Source organism: Histoplasma capsulatum (assembly GCF_000150115.1).
Source record: "Histoplasma capsulatum G186AR genomic scaffold supercont2.14, whole genome shotgun sequence".
NCBI classification, from domain to species: domain Eukaryota; kingdom Fungi; phylum Ascomycota; class Eurotiomycetes; order Onygenales; family Ajellomycetaceae; genus Histoplasma; species Histoplasma capsulatum.
In genome coordinates, this window is record NW_025544814.1 from 88,293 (window position 1) to 103,165 (window position 14,873).

Below are 14,873 nucleotides of genomic sequence, written 5' to 3' on the forward strand. Positions count from 1 at the left end.
GATCCTCTTCCGATCCTCTTCCGATCGGATTAAAGCCGCTGGAGTACTTTAATTCTATATCTGCACGGCGTACCTGTGGTAACAACAGTAACAACGATAGCGCATGGGGATAGCGTTCAATGTAACAGCGGACGGATTCGAGGTTTTGACTTCCGCTTGGCGTGACCTTCACAGAGGGTCAACTAACAAAAACACAATCGTAATCTAACAGAAGGGGCAAATTAAACCAAGATGAATAGCGGAAATAAAACGAAGCCCTGAGAGTAGTTAGGCAGAGTCGTCTCGTTCTGTCGGCAAACAATGCCCCGGATGTCTGGGATCAAGGCGCTGAGGTTGGTCTCGATGACGCTAGCCCAAAACATTTTTCGGGTTTAGCCCCAGCTGCATGTCCGCATCCGTGAGTTCCGTGAGCACAATACATCTCCATCCTGCTACGTCAATACCTATCACGCAACATATCTGCTTTTGCGCGCTCTCTTCTAATGCTACTTTCATCATGGTCCAGGAAATTATGGATCAATTGCCCACGCCACCCGCAACCCCAGCTGACGGAGCTGCTTCCAGCGAGCTATCATCACCAACAGAAAAATCGCTGGTGGAGCTTTCGCAAGAGCTGGATAGCGTTTTAGAACGCTATCTCCACCTGTTAGATCAACAACAGCGACTGCAGCAGGAGATTGGTCGAGAATTCTCTTCCGTATGGCTTCCAGCTTACTATTCATTTTATGTCGGGAAATAGAAAACCAAAATTCTGAGAGATTGGTTCGCTATAGGGGTTTTTGTCGCTTGCGTGCGCGAATAAATCTTGCCCTCCCGGCCGGCGGTATGGCGAAGATTACTACGATGAGAGGATGAAGGCGATAAGGAAACTGTATGCTTTCCCGTTGCAAATATCATCTCATCTTGTGGGGGTGGCAGTTGCTTCGAAACATACACGTATTCAATGTCACGGGCAGCAAGCGGAGGCTAATTTAATCCAAACATTTCACCCACAGAACAATCTACCCGCTTTCAAGCATTCCTACCCAAGCGAAACCCACCATTTTAAGCTCAAACAAAAATAAAAGCAGTCCGTCATTCACCGTCGAAAGCGTATCGCTATCACCTCCTAACGCAATAGAACCGAAAGATGTCACTGAAAACGGAAATGAAGAGACAAATTCCAAAGCATCCTCTCGAAGCTCTGACCCAGACGAGCTGAATATTTCCACAGAGTCTGAAAAGTCAAGAGCTAACGGGAAGCGGTCCAACCCAATTAACTGGTTTGGAATACTCGTTCCTCCAGCTTTACGAAGCGCGCAACAATCATTTTGTACGGCCGTCGACGGGCCAATTCCCTTATTGGCTACTGTGATTACTGAAATGCGCGGAGTTGAGAGGGATATAGAGGTATTGAGAGGCATGTTGGCCGCTGCAACGGTCGACAATGATGGAAACGAAAAATAGGAAACAATAGAGGTAAACACAAGGGGTTTTTTTTTGCTGGAAATGTATATTTATATTTTCATCAGACTCCCCAGGAAATTTTGTATCCTTGTGTCTCTCCTAGGTGGGTCTCATTAAATATAATGTTAGTTTGGAGGTATTGTTGATGATCTAGTTGTCTTGGGATGATCTATGGGATTCTATCATGATGCTTTGAAAAATTGATGCATAAATCTAGAGTAAGTGAAATGGACCTTTCCGCGTGCTCAGGCGTAGTTAGGTCTAATCACAATGACCTAGGGTTCCTTTTAAATGTAATCATTTTAGAACTTTTTCCTTCTACAAAACTTAGCGAATTAACACCCCTTAACAACCTCACAACGCGAGGCCCCACTGCTCCCCATCCCCCACCATCCCTCAGGTACAATGACCAATAAGTCCACTTGAACCTTATCCGCCGGTCGGTGGCGGGAGACGCTCCAACAGGCAGATTCAGGAGACATCAGCTGATCCACCGATTTTATATCAAGTGCCCTTGGATTCATATTTTACCACATGGCAAAGGCTGATGGTGTCTCTAATTGATCAGTCCCTATGTATTGACTTTGCCGCATTATATTTTCAGATTCCTCTTGTTATGGTTTGCTTCAATCTGACATTTTGTTCTCACCACTGTTGGTAGTCTTGAAGCCGATATGCGTGCAGGTGTCAAATAGGGGGAACAAAGGACGTTCGCAATTGGAGCGTCGGCATTACGTATCGTTGGCATACTGCAAAGTTCGCACATTGCTACAGTGGGAGGCAGATTCTTTAACAGTCGGATAGAGAACGTAGTCGGGCGAACGAGTCAACGTTAAAGCTCTGTATCACTAGAGTAAAAATCTATATCCGTGTTCAAGCGCACACAAAACACGCAGTTCGATAGAAAGATTGAAAATGTATTTACTCCAGAGGTGGGCTATTTATAGCTATCCAGAGAGCAACTCTAATTTAGAATTTACACAAAATAAGTGTTGATTCGATTAACTTATTGTGACTTCAAACCAATCCAGTCGATTATGCAGCCGATATTTATCAAGGCCGTCTTGGTGGGATCCCAAGAACTGCAGAATACCGCGATAAAAAAAAAATTGGGTTAGAGATGCGGTGCGATTGAAACTGACGATTCCGCTGGATCTTGAGCAGCAAGGCCAAGTACAAAACAGATCGGATGGGTGGAGTGTGATTAGAGTTTTAGACTCTGACACTAGAGAACTTTATCTTATCATCGGCCATCCCGAGACCCGGAACCAAGAGCTACTCTACTTATCATCAGTGCCAATCCAAGTTTCCCGTGCAAAAGATTCTAGCGAGAAGACAGCTTCCGAAATCGTGACGCAAGGTCTCTAGGGTATAAACAGTTTTGGAACGCCCGAGGTTGTTCGCAATAAATACCAAAAGAATCCGCGGATAGTTTTGAACTGATCTTGTTTGTTTGACTCTAGGAAAACATAGACACGACACATCATAGGCCGAAGCAAGGACTCTTAAGATTATTCGGCTTCCATTTCTGCTGCCTGAGTTTCTATTTCCGTACTAATTTTTTCCCTTCTTTCTTTCTTTCTTTCTTTCTTTCTTTTTTTTTTTTTGAACCGTGGCCAGGCCGAGATAACAGAGAAACTTCGAGGACCAGAACACATGTCTTTCAAAGCTGAACCTCTCATCTTCATCTGATAGGCTTGTAGAGGATAATTATGCGTAAACGAAATGTTGTGTTCTCAGCTCGTTAGCCTCTTCCTAAGCCTGCATAGTGCATGCACATAGGCACCCACACAATTGACTTCTCTGTCACTGCCATCAACATCGAGAATTAGAGAAAAAGGCCATATGAACCAGAAATATTTGGAAATTATAAATAGAGGAGTCCCAAACCATCACTGATTTTCACACAAGTACCGCTCTCCTAAATAGCAGCTACTACTGAAAAGCACCAAAGTATATGGTTGACTGTTACATCTTCAAGCCATCCGTTGAATGCATACATCATAAAATTCTTCATTACCTCCGTAATTGTTTTCCCTCGCTTCCACCGCCAGCATGGGTGCGCCTTGCCCACCTCCGACCAGAACTTGAGCAAAAGCTCAGTCATTGAGAGGAGATGTAAAGGTGAGGGAGCCTCAAACATACATCAATAACTCCGAATAATTTTGTTTACTCTTGTTTCTTTTGCTTCTTTGTTTTTTTGGCCCCAGGGGGAAGCGGATGGCGGGGAGAAGCAGGGATGTCGGTTAATGAACGGCACAGAGAACCCATATATGAGAAGACTAACTTCTGCTCTCCTTCATCGTTTCCCTAGGCCTTGCTGAAAATTGCAGCAGCAATGCAGAATGTTGTTCCAATGTTTGCATCAACATCTGCTACTGAGCTGAGCAGAAGGAGAAAAATTGCTCGAGGACGCAAAGTATTGTTATCTACCTAATTTCCGCTTTTTTCCCATACTCTCTCCTCAGCCGCTCTAATAGAAAAGTACCCTAGTATCCGGTATTGTCCAATGTTTCGTTTCTAGCTGTTGATGTGGTGTGGTATGCAATGGAAAATATGGAAAACTCCAACTTGGGATTCTGATGAACGAGCCTGGAGCGCTGTTGGGTTTGCTTTTTCAGCTGTATGCAGTGTTGTAGATGTTGGGAAAACTCGTTAAACCTGGATAGTCCATGTTAGCGTTGTTGCAGTCGTTGGTGCAAGCGGGATACATCCGAGTAGAAGCAGCACCATTGAAATTGGCACGCCCATCATTGTGATTTTTTATGATACTTTTTCCGTAGTTTAAAATACGGTTAATTAGGGTTTGCGTTTGCATTGAAATTTAAACATTATAATAATTATTCGTACGATATTATAATATAAGCGAAACATGATACAAATAAATGCTCACAGGGATAATAAATAGAACATTCAAGGGAAATGTAATGGGCAAAAGAAAAGGAGGTGCAGTTATAGTGATACATCTGTAGAGCCGAGAAGAATGGTGTTCAGGATATGAGGAAACCGATCAAATAGGACATGTGATAACTTCTGATGTGGAACCATGAATCGGTATTTGAAGCGGAAAATGAATTATAATCAGGGAATGGTAAGAAGTGATTCTAGGAATTTCAAGCTTGTTAGTCACGATTTGGATCAATTGGTTCCTCTGTGAACTGCACGTCTTGAGTCTCCTCAAGTGGAACTTTACAGCTATCCTTGCTCATCTCTGATGATGTAGATGAGACCTTTTTTTCTCGCTCGAGCCGAGCTTCCTGCAGGAAATCTTCATCATAGTAGCTGGGGCATCTGGATCTTTTGGGCCCTTTACCTTTGCGAAAGGGTGTCACATGAGGGCTCAAATCTCTTAATCCTGTCAATGTCACCTGCTCTTGATAGCTTGTTGGTAAAGAGCGTTTTCCTAGAATGTCAGAGATTCCATCTTCCGCAACCTCGAATGTCTGCGTAATGCCATACGCGGGAGGCGATTGCTGAGGCAGGGAACTCGAAGATGCCCTGGTCCTTTTTCGTCGTGGTGGGAGCATGAAGTGGCCGCGTGGGAGGGTGAGTGAGATGTGTCCTCTTCCCTGAGACCTTGGGGAAGTGTAGCATTTGTGGGGTTTGCGTACAAGGATAGGAGTTGAAGGAGCATTATACTTAGATCTGTTGGGCCTAGGGATAGCGGTGGGGGAAGAGTCTATAGGTAACAGAGAGTCGGAATCTTTACCCGCCGGGGAAGGAGGCTGGTTTAGAACCCGGACTATAAAGGTGGATGACGAATGTCGCTTGTTTTCCGTGTTACTTCCAAGAGAAGTGTGGTGTTGGCTAGGGACCAACGATTCTTCCCTTTTCACCCTGTTCATAGACGGAGAGTCATCACATTCGTGAATGCCACTTGAAGGTTCGTCACATAACCCATCGAGCCAGGACTGGACGTTAGAAATGGAAGTGTCTTGGAAACGTTGGGCAAGTTTTGTTTCTGCCAAATCCAATGGCGAACTACCTGTATGGTAGGGAGGCAGAGGTACTCTCTTGGGTTTACTTCGGCTTAGATACTGCGAATTGGCAAAACTCGGAGAGGAAGTTTGATGAGGGAAGTACGGAGAATGGAATCCGCTGCTGATGGGCTCATCCGGCATTGGTACCGCTGTCCATCGCGTCCCATTCGGAGATACTACAGGGTGCAGCAGCAACGGTGAAGGCAGCTGATCAGTAAATGTAAAATGATTGTCTTCCGAGCGCTTCTCCGAGATCTCGTAGGTATCATTATCTTGAATTTGAATATCCACGCCCTCAGATGCTAATACTCTCGGTATGGATGAGGACCCCAATATACGCCCGGCTGAGTGCAGGGACGTAGTAGCATTCTGGAAGATTTTCCTCATGTGGGCTGAATGGCTGGGCGAGGGAACTGATCTCAGTAGGGGTGGGCGGGACCCTCGCTTCCGTCCTGTATTTGGCGGAGTTTTTCCCCATGCTTGAGCTACGATTGTGTGTGGGTGTTCTTGCTCATTTGGATGAGAGGACGGAAACCTCGTGTTATTTCCCCTGAACTGAACCTTCTTCCGGTGGCCTTGATCCTCTGGCAATGCATAAGTCAGAATTGCCTTCAACAGGGTGAATCTCAAATTGGATAAATGTACTAAGAAGCACTTACGGTCCATTGACTCCAAGTGAATATCCAATACAGAATTCGGTTGCAATATATCCCCTCAATTGTATTAGATGACTGTATGCAAATCCCATGAATGAGGGAACCGTTTAGCAGGAACGGTTGCAGGGTCAGATATTGGATTGAGACACGATCAAACGAAAGCTGGAGATAGTTGGATGCGTCAAGATGTTGTATAATGTAAACAATTGATCAATATACTAAGATTGGGAAGTCGCAAACAGGGAGATATTCCAGAAGGGATTCCGGTAGTTGCGATTGAACAATCATTACTATTAGCGATGTCAATCGTCAACCTACCCCCGAGCCAACATATGCAGAAGGCGGGATCAACTATGGAAAATGACATCACTCTGCTAATAGCCATCGCGCATTATCGTTACTTTGTTCTGTGCCTGTCGATTCTGCAGAGCATTCAGAGCCCTAGTAATTGCATTGAATATTCGTTTGTGAGAAGCGGAGTCGCTGATCGTTGATATATCAGAGAGGCCCCGAATAACCTCAATATAGGCTCCATGGACAGGGATACATAAGCGAATTTTGAAATGAAGGCAAACCTGCATCTGACTTCGGTCCAATGAACCATAGAATGTTGGTTTAATCTTTCGCGAGACAGGCTCATGGTCCAGTAAACCACGACGGGCAATCGCTTGATAATCCACTGGATATGATATCCCTTTGCATTGAACCAATGTTCAGAAAATGATGACATATGCATATGGCCGGTTCTTTACGAGGCTCCTGGAATATGCGAAAATCCCCCTTGGGCAATGAAAATGACGAACCTTGAGCTTTTCGCGCATGCAAATATTGAATTCGGGATGGGTTGGTGATGATAACCATCGCGTTGCAGCTGAAAAAATGACTGCGATCTCTACTCACTTGAGTGCCACCAACCATTCCATGGGCAGCCTTAACCGTGTCTGTTTCAAAACAGATGGAAGGGAAAAAAGCACCAGTTATCTTATATTCTGAAACCCAATGTCTCACCTCAACATGACGATCGTGAATTGCTTGTTGCCCAACGATCTCAGGCACGGATTCTTAAGCACCAACATTTTGTTATAATTGAGCCCGACAGGCTAAAACTCTCGTTATCTTTACCGGCGGTCTAGGTTGACCTGCCCGGATCTAGGTTGCAACTTTAGAAGTTTATCCTGGTGTTCAAAACATGGTTTTTTTTTCAATCTCGTTGAGCCAGGATCAACCAAGGTCAACATTCAGCCACATGCAATACCGGATCGACGCTCTGAGGCCACAGAGGAAAATCGATAAATGGCGAATTATGCGAGAGAATTTAGCCAACAAATCAACCTCGCTTCTTAATTTGTCAAATAAATCGGTAGAGAGGGCCTGGGATTTGAACAATGACACGGGAGAGGGCGTTGATATTTGACACGACAGGCCATCCGAAGCTGGCTACTCTGCGCATCACTATTTATGCCTAACTAAATATGAAAAAACGCCTAAGAACAGACCCTGCAAGCGGAGCATCCCACCGGGGAGGCCACCAATGACAATCTCCCAACACCCTGTCCCGAGGATCCTCTCCCAATACGAGCAGTTTGACGCCTGAGCCATTGTTTCGAATTTCTCAAGCCTGGCCTCGGGAGCGAATGGGGAAAAATTCCAGCTGGTCACGATGGTTGACGGCGGGAGGAATCATCCCTTTCATTTTACTGGATATTCTCTTTTGTTCTTTCGTACTTCGACTTCTTCGTTGTTTGTTGCGGGTTCAGCTGTTGTGCAAATTTGGTCAGTTTTGTCGTGAGAAGGACGACGTTCGCTCCTTTGGCGCTTTCTTTTATTTCTATTCTTTCTTTTTGGCTTTTTCATCTGCCTTTCTTGCTGAGCTAGAAGCTCTGCCGTCCTTGCCGTTGGCTAGGCCCCGAGACGTTCGCTACGACGGCAATTGTTGGGAACACAACAGATCGGCTTGCTGTTGTTAAGTCTGAGGCAGGAGTCCTCATTCCAGGAGGAAAGTGTTTGATATTTTTTTTCTTCCAAACCTGTCAAGAATTGTATTTATTGGACCAAGTGACGTCCTGAGACGTCGTGAGTTTGGCATTTCAAGAGGGTGGAGATCGCATACGATATTCCTCATTCAAGAAGCCATCATTCCTTGAATTTCAATTACGCTCCCTTCAAGACAGCGCATCGGTACCTTTTGGTATGTGCTCGTTGCTTCCCCTGTAAACCCCTACTACCAGGCGAAGAGAAGGGAGGATGCAACGGGCATTCAGTTTGATGCTCTACGATTTTGCACCTCATCACTTTCTGTTGCAAAGTGGTGCCCTAGAGAGCCTCTGTCCATATGCGAACTTGGGATCGCGAAGCTAACTAGCGATACAGGCATCAAATACCCTTTGTCAACTAGTTCTTACATCTAACGTGACTTGAAGTTCTACTTTGCGTTTTACGCTGGTTATATACACCTGCCGGCTAGGCGGTTTACCTCAAACCATCGTTTTTATCCTTAGTGACTAGATTGTCACACCACTGTCTTTTGTGCTCCGGTTTGGTTCTGACCTTGCATCTCGAGAGAGTGAATTCCGAGATACCACCCGCAAGTCGATATCACCTTGTCCACGTTTCTTGCCCCGTATTTTCTTGCCCCGTATTTTCTCGCCATTCTCTGTCTTCTACGAGGCTTTCAGCAAAATTGGGCCAGAATCTCAGTGATATCAGTGATATCATCATCTTGCGTTCATATATTTTCCTCGACTCGGATCCGGGCATCGATATGCGACCCACTCCAAAAATTCTCACGAGGTTTCGATGTGTTCTGTAAAATTTTCAGTATAGTTCGAGATTAAACCACCTTTCTCTGGAAAACGGGCAGTATAGGAATATACTTGAGGGCTTATGAGTGACACTCGGAGGGAAAACGGAGGTGACAGCGGTGGTAGAGGTGGGGGCTCTGTTCGCCGGGCGAGAGAGCGGATGTTGGCCGGTGAAAGGGGAATCCGACCAGTGGAAAATGCCAGTCTGACCGGATTTTCAAAAGTTACGCTCCAGGGCCCTATCTCCGTTAGACGCCCACCACCTGCTCCGGCCGCGTTCAAAACTCTTGACAATTCGAGCAAAACGGCTGTGATATCAAAGCCTTCGCTTGCCCCGCAATGGCCACTCCGCGATGAGGATGCTGGTCCGAGAGAAAACGGAAGGGATTCAAATAAAACTGTCAATTTCTCCAAGCGTCCGGCTCCTCAACGGCCTGCTCGCCCCGATAACATCACGTCGTTCCTAGATGCTTCAAAACCCCGTGATTATGCCCCTAGCATCCCTTACCGACAGGAAAAATCTACATCATCTTTTCAGCAACTTCAAAATGAGCAGTCAAGGGCTCAAAACCCAGAGCAGATTTTGCGGTCTGCTGATAATGTATCCGGATCAGTTGACTCGAATTCTCGTAGTCATCCTCTGGGTACCAAAGTTATCCAACCTACTCCCTCTGCTACCTTGCCCCCGGCCAGAGAGAACTCCAGCGTTCATCCCCCCCCTTCAACACGCCGAACAGGCTCCTCATATTACCTGGGTGCCGCTTCCGTCTCTCCAATCCCTGAAGAGCCTCCTGAGATTACGCCAAGAAAGGGAGGCTCGTACGCATCGAGTAAAGTTATTCCATCTAGTTGGGGAACTGCACCTCCTGACGTTGATGTTCCGAGGTGGTCAGACGAAGATTTCTTCGTAAATGATGGAGATGATACGCCCGGTGATTCGCTTGTCAGACAAGCGAGCTTAGGAAAGAGAGGCAAAGCCTCACTTCGTACAATAAATAAAATCCAAGGCGATCAGTCCGTTGGCAGCAGCCAAGCTCCGAAGTTGGCAACCGGCAAAACCTCTAATGAGAATATAGGGGCTCCACCTATTGGGATGCCTGAAACTGCAAATTCAAAGATGATAAATCCCGCCGACGAGGGACAAAACGTACCGGACCAACCAGAATTACGACCTTCGGATGATTATGAATCTTCTTCGTCTTCAGACGATGACTACGAAAAGCCGCCAATCCCTATCATGCAATTTGAAAGGAAGGCTTCAAAAGCAACTTTGAAGAAGATGGAAGGTCGGAGCTCCAGCTTTGTGACTAAGGGCGACGAGAAGAAGCGGCCACCTCAAATTGACATGGACGCCGTTCGACGAGCGGAAGCCAGAGGAAGTCTAACAAGCCTGCCTGATCTAATTCGTCGTGCTACGAAACTAGCATCAAACCTTGACCGAGGAAAGACGGCGAGTAGGCTAGGGATATCTGATTTTTTAAATGCAAGTGATGATTACAGAGCCCGGAATTCCGGTTCCATATCCGATATCTTGGCTTCATTCCCACCACCTGTCATTGCCCATCCAGCTGGTAATGACCGGTGGCCTGGCCCATTTGATAATACCGACCCTAGATCTCCCTCGAAGGTTGAAAAAGGACCAGAGAAAGGTGTGCGACGGTGCTGTGGTTTGCCTCTCTGGGCAGTTATTCTAATCGGTATTGTCGCGCTCGCGCTCATTTCGACAGCGGTTGTAGTCCCTGTCACACTAGTTGTTCTTCCTCGAGCTTCCCAACCGTCCTCTGCATCTCTCTCTGAACATTGCGAAGCAACAGACCCTTGCAAGAACGGAGGTATCAGCGTTGGAAATCCAAGCTCATGCGGATGTGTTTGCGTTAATGGGTTCGGTGGGGATAGATGCGCCATTGCAGGAGATAACAGCTGTACGACGATCAATGTTTCGAACGATTCTTCTAGCTTCCAAAATGCAACATTGGGCGCTGCTCTCCTACGATTGTTCGAGGACTCACAAGCAAATTTTAGCATTCCACTTGACACACCAAAAATCCTCCGCCTCTTCAACGACGAGAGTATGTCTTGCACCAGCCAGAACGCGCTTGTGACCTTTAATGGAGCTAGTCGAAAACGAGATGGACAAGCAATTCGCAAACCTAATGCTATCAAGGGAAGCACCGCAACTCGCAAATCGATCCACCACCGCAATACCCACACCCGCGCCCTTCTTGAGAGAAGAGCACGGAGTTCCGATGTTGCGAGCCCCACCAGATCTTCAATGCCATGGTCCGCTCCAACAAATTCTCCAGCCCTACCGCCACTGTCCGCCAAATTACTAGACTTCTCCCGAATTGCTGTCCTCTTCATATTCGGGGAGACTGAAGACCTAGCCGATGCAGTCAACGCACATGATTCGATCCAATCCTTCTTCCGAGACCCTTCAGGAGAGTCAGATAAACAAAAGGGTTGGTCAGTGGGCGTGAATTGCACAACCCATGATTTCACTCTTGACTTTGTTAGATTTACGATCGGGTTGGATAATGGCACGATTGTTGGGAGGGCGTGATGGAGTTTTTCTTTTGCCGCTTTCAATGTCCCTTTTTTGTTTTGTTTTCGATTTTCTTATTTCTCTTCTCAAAAAAATTTAAACGTTGGCATGGGTGGGGGTTGGATGGATATGGATGGGTGGGATAAGATACAATGTTCCAATGGAAAATTTCTTATCTTAACGCTGCACAACACCTTTCCATACTTCACTGGTGTTTCAATTTTTTTAAACGGGGTCCTCAAGCTTCCCCGTCGTCCAGATTCTAAAATATAACCCAACCGCGCTCCCCCGCCCCCCGCCCCCCGCCCCCCTTCCCCGACTTCCCCTTTTTTTCTTTCTCGGGTTTGACAATACTTAATAGGTGCTGGCCCGGCCATTTAGTATTACCGTTGTTATTCATCTACCCCAACTCGCCTAGAGCTATTTGTTTTGAAACCATTATCATCTCATGTTATTCTGTGTACATTCTTCTCACTGCTTCAAGTCGCAATCCTAGCCAAAAGCAGAACCCGCTGTCGTGTCCCTATTTTCCGTTCTTTGGACTTACACACAAATTACACACACCGCTCTAGCTCATGGATGGCCTTCGCATGCACCTTTAATGCTGCCATTACTGCCTGAACAGTTTACTTATTTTCCATTCTTCGGTACTTAAATATGTATATAAATATATATAAAATAAATCCATACAAATCCTGCAAACTAATAGAATGTCGTCGGTATACCCAATACGTCTTCAAACCACTGATCATCGCCCAAATCCATCGACTGCATCCAGGACATCTGACCTAGATCCGGGATATGGGAATGGCTGTGGGAGGTAGTGTCAGGGGTGGTTGCCCCGTCCTCCTGACTTGACTCTATATCTTGCACCTGAGAAGCCATGTTCCACCGAGTTTCACCCCACACCCGACACCTGGCTAGAAGTTTGGATAAATACTTAAGCAGATGATCATCACACTGGAGTTCCGGCTCCTTGCTGCTTAGCGCGAGCTTTTGGAGCAGGTGGTCCATTGTTGATATCAGGTGCACCTTATTCCGCACCGCATGGCAATCCCATTCTGGGTCCTTGAGCGTGGATAGGTATTTCAGAAGTGTGATGGTCAGAATCATCTGTGACCAAAAATGAAAGGGCTGACCGGGCAGCTTTGAGCAGGGGATTTTGTAGAAATCGTCTAGCCATGCTTTGATGTTCTCGACCGACTGCCACAAGCACTCCAGGCGTCCGAATCCCGGTAATATCCAGCTGTCGCTCTGTCGTCCGGATGTATCAGGAGGCGGCGAACTTTGGCTTATGGAGTAAGCTAAGTGATTTATGTATAATTCGACGTATTGCGCATGTGTACTGAGAATATCTACAAGTGAACCCTGGGTGTCTCCCCAGGCGAAGGCATCAGCACTCTTGTGGGGGGTATAATCTACTAGGTTATCTGCCAGAGTAACTACTTGCCTATCTGGGCGAGATCTGGGGGGAACGAAGATTTTAACTCATGCATCTGCCTTCGGAGGGACTTCAAATATAATAAGCGAGGAGCCGTGGCTGGCGAAGTAGCTGACCCTGGGCGTGCAAACCCAGTCTCTTCTATTTGTCGAACGTACTCCGCTTTTTGCTTGAGCAGCTGCAGCCGTACTTGGGCAACAAATAGTTTATCCGTAGGGCATGAGTTGTCCATTGTGATGACTCGAAGCGCCTCGTCCATCTGAGGTGTCCACCGTATGGCATCTTGACGCCCAAGGTGTGACGAAACACTAGGAGTCTGATGTTAGTATAATCTGACCTTAGGAAATAAAGACAGTAATTAAGAAATTATGGGAAATCAGAAAATTCTGTGCGCACTTAGAGCTCAAAATGAAACATGCCAGCACTGCCCGCTGCCTCTCCAATAAGCCGTAAGGGGTTTCATCGTCGAGGTTCCGAGGGCTTTCTTCAGCCCAACCCTGCGTCATAGACATCATGACTTCCACATCTATTGAGGATGATTTGAACAGCCGTAAATCGTATACTAGTGAAATGGCGAGCATCATCAGACGAGAAACGAGGTCCGCTCTTCCGAGAAATGCGTCGCTGCTCCATGCAAGGTAGGTCAATAATCCAAGGAGTAAGTCGATGTTTGACTGGACTTTGAGCAAAGCAGATGTGAACAGGAGGCGCTTGAGCTCTTCAACTTGGACCAGCCTTTCCTGCGTTGAGAATGTAGTTACGGCGTGGATGGCTTGGAGCAAAAAAGGCCTGTTTTGATGCAGATACCCGCATGTTATATCAGCGGAAAGATGGATGAAAGGGAAATATGGTAGCATTCGGGACCGGAAAAAATTGAGCCGTTCGTCCGCTGGATATAACGAGGGAGCAGAGGATAGGGAATAGTGCGAGGATAGAAATAGTTGATTAGGATTCGGTGTTGCTGCGGAAATCGAGGGCCTCGAAGACGACGACACATCACTGAAGCCTAGACTGGTGCTCGAACTGTTTACTAGTGTGCAATTCGAAAAAGGAGTAGAGGGCAAAATATGGTCTGCATTGAGAAGCTGAAAAGGCTGAATATTATTGACCGAGGCCCTAGGGGCCTCTAGGGAACCGGCCAAAGATTGCACTGCGGATAGCAAGCTCTCCATTTTGTTTTCCAATCGAGCGATCCGTGTATCAGACTCTTCAGCTACATGGGCATTTCGTTTGCGAACCGACTCTGAGGGCTGACACGTCTTCCTGAGGCGGACACATCTGAGGAATAATCAGTCGACTGTCATGTATTCGCAGACCGGTGTCATGAATTGACCTTTCGCAATCTTCACCCACTGAGGTCCGCACACAGCGGCATTTTGCCTTGTAGCACTGGGTGCAAGCTTGGCCATAGGTGCTGGATTGCCCGTGGGCTTGCCTAGCTCTTGGCCTCTCCATACTATTATTGAGAGATAAATTATGCCAGAAGCTCCGGGCACTGATGAGACGTAGATGTGGTATAGCCACCATGAAGGAAGAATCAAGGTGTTTGCAGGCTAAGGACTTCGTATATGCTGTCCCAGATCCGAGATGGTGAATATGTCAAGAGTGATCAAACACTCAGGAAGAGGGTCAACCCGCACGCTGTAAGCCTTAGCATAATCCATCAAAATATAGGGCCATAAGAATGATTTCTTAAGTCTAGTGGCTCGCGAGAGCATCAGAAATGTGCTTTCCTGTGCTGTGCTGGACAGCCAGATGACATTGGCCTGCTTTGATGCGAGCGGATTTGGACTCCGAAGTCCGTAAGTAAAATAAAAGACTAATTTGCCAAGATTGACTTTGACTGGAAATCGGCTATTTTGATAAACAAGAAACTCTATGTTGAAATGAGAAAATCATTGACAAAGAGGCGAAGGAGCTAAATTCAGGCGTCATAGGAAAATTGCATCCAGAGGAAGAATGCCGGTCCGAGAGTTTGGACGGAATTCCTGTTCCATGGAGAACTGC

The 14,873-nt window shown here is 46.5% G+C and overlaps 4 protein-coding genes across 4 annotated transcripts; 2 read left to right on the forward strand and 2 right to left on the reverse strand.

Moving 5' to 3' along the window:
- Nucleotides 1–496: 496 nt before the first annotated feature.
- Nucleotides 497–1,446, forward strand: HCBG_07677 (uncharacterized protein; the record flags this gene model as incomplete). The annotated part of the gene is made up of 3 exons (XM_045434726.1): nucleotides 497–697; nucleotides 774–871; nucleotides 1,071–1,446. The coding sequence occupies 3 exons, from the start codon at nucleotides 497–499 to the stop codon at nucleotides 1,444–1,446; spliced, it is 675 nt and encodes a 224-aa protein (XP_045284032.1).
- Nucleotides 1,447–4,568: 3,122 nt separating this feature from the next.
- On the reverse strand, nucleotides 4,569–7,681 carry HCBG_07678 (uncharacterized protein; the record flags this gene model as incomplete). Its single annotated transcript, XM_045434727.1, has 5 exons — nucleotides 4,569–6,010; nucleotides 6,086–6,139; nucleotides 6,484–6,523; nucleotides 6,983–7,143; nucleotides 7,579–7,681. 5 exons carry the CDS (start codon nucleotides 7,679–7,681, stop codon nucleotides 4,569–4,571), a joined length of 1,800 nt encoding a protein of 599 aa, XP_045284033.1.
- Nucleotides 7,682–8,965: 1,284 nt separating this feature from the next.
- On the forward strand, nucleotides 8,966–11,443 carry HCBG_07679 (uncharacterized protein; the record flags this gene model as incomplete). Its single annotated transcript, XM_045434728.1, has 1 exon — nucleotides 8,966–11,443. The coding sequence occupies one exon, from the start codon at nucleotides 8,966–8,968 to the stop codon at nucleotides 11,441–11,443; it is 2,478 nt and encodes an 825-aa protein (XP_045284034.1).
- Nucleotides 11,444–12,029: 586 nt separating this feature from the next.
- On the reverse strand, nucleotides 12,030–14,275 carry HCBG_07680 (uncharacterized protein; the record flags this gene model as incomplete). Its single annotated transcript, XM_045434729.1, has 5 exons — nucleotides 12,030–12,890; nucleotides 12,983–13,174; nucleotides 13,263–13,655; nucleotides 14,105–14,144; nucleotides 14,200–14,275. 5 exons carry the CDS (start codon nucleotides 14,273–14,275, stop codon nucleotides 12,128–12,130), a joined length of 1,464 nt encoding a protein of 487 aa, XP_045284035.1.
- Between the last annotated feature and the right edge of the window lie 598 nt (nucleotides 14,276–14,873).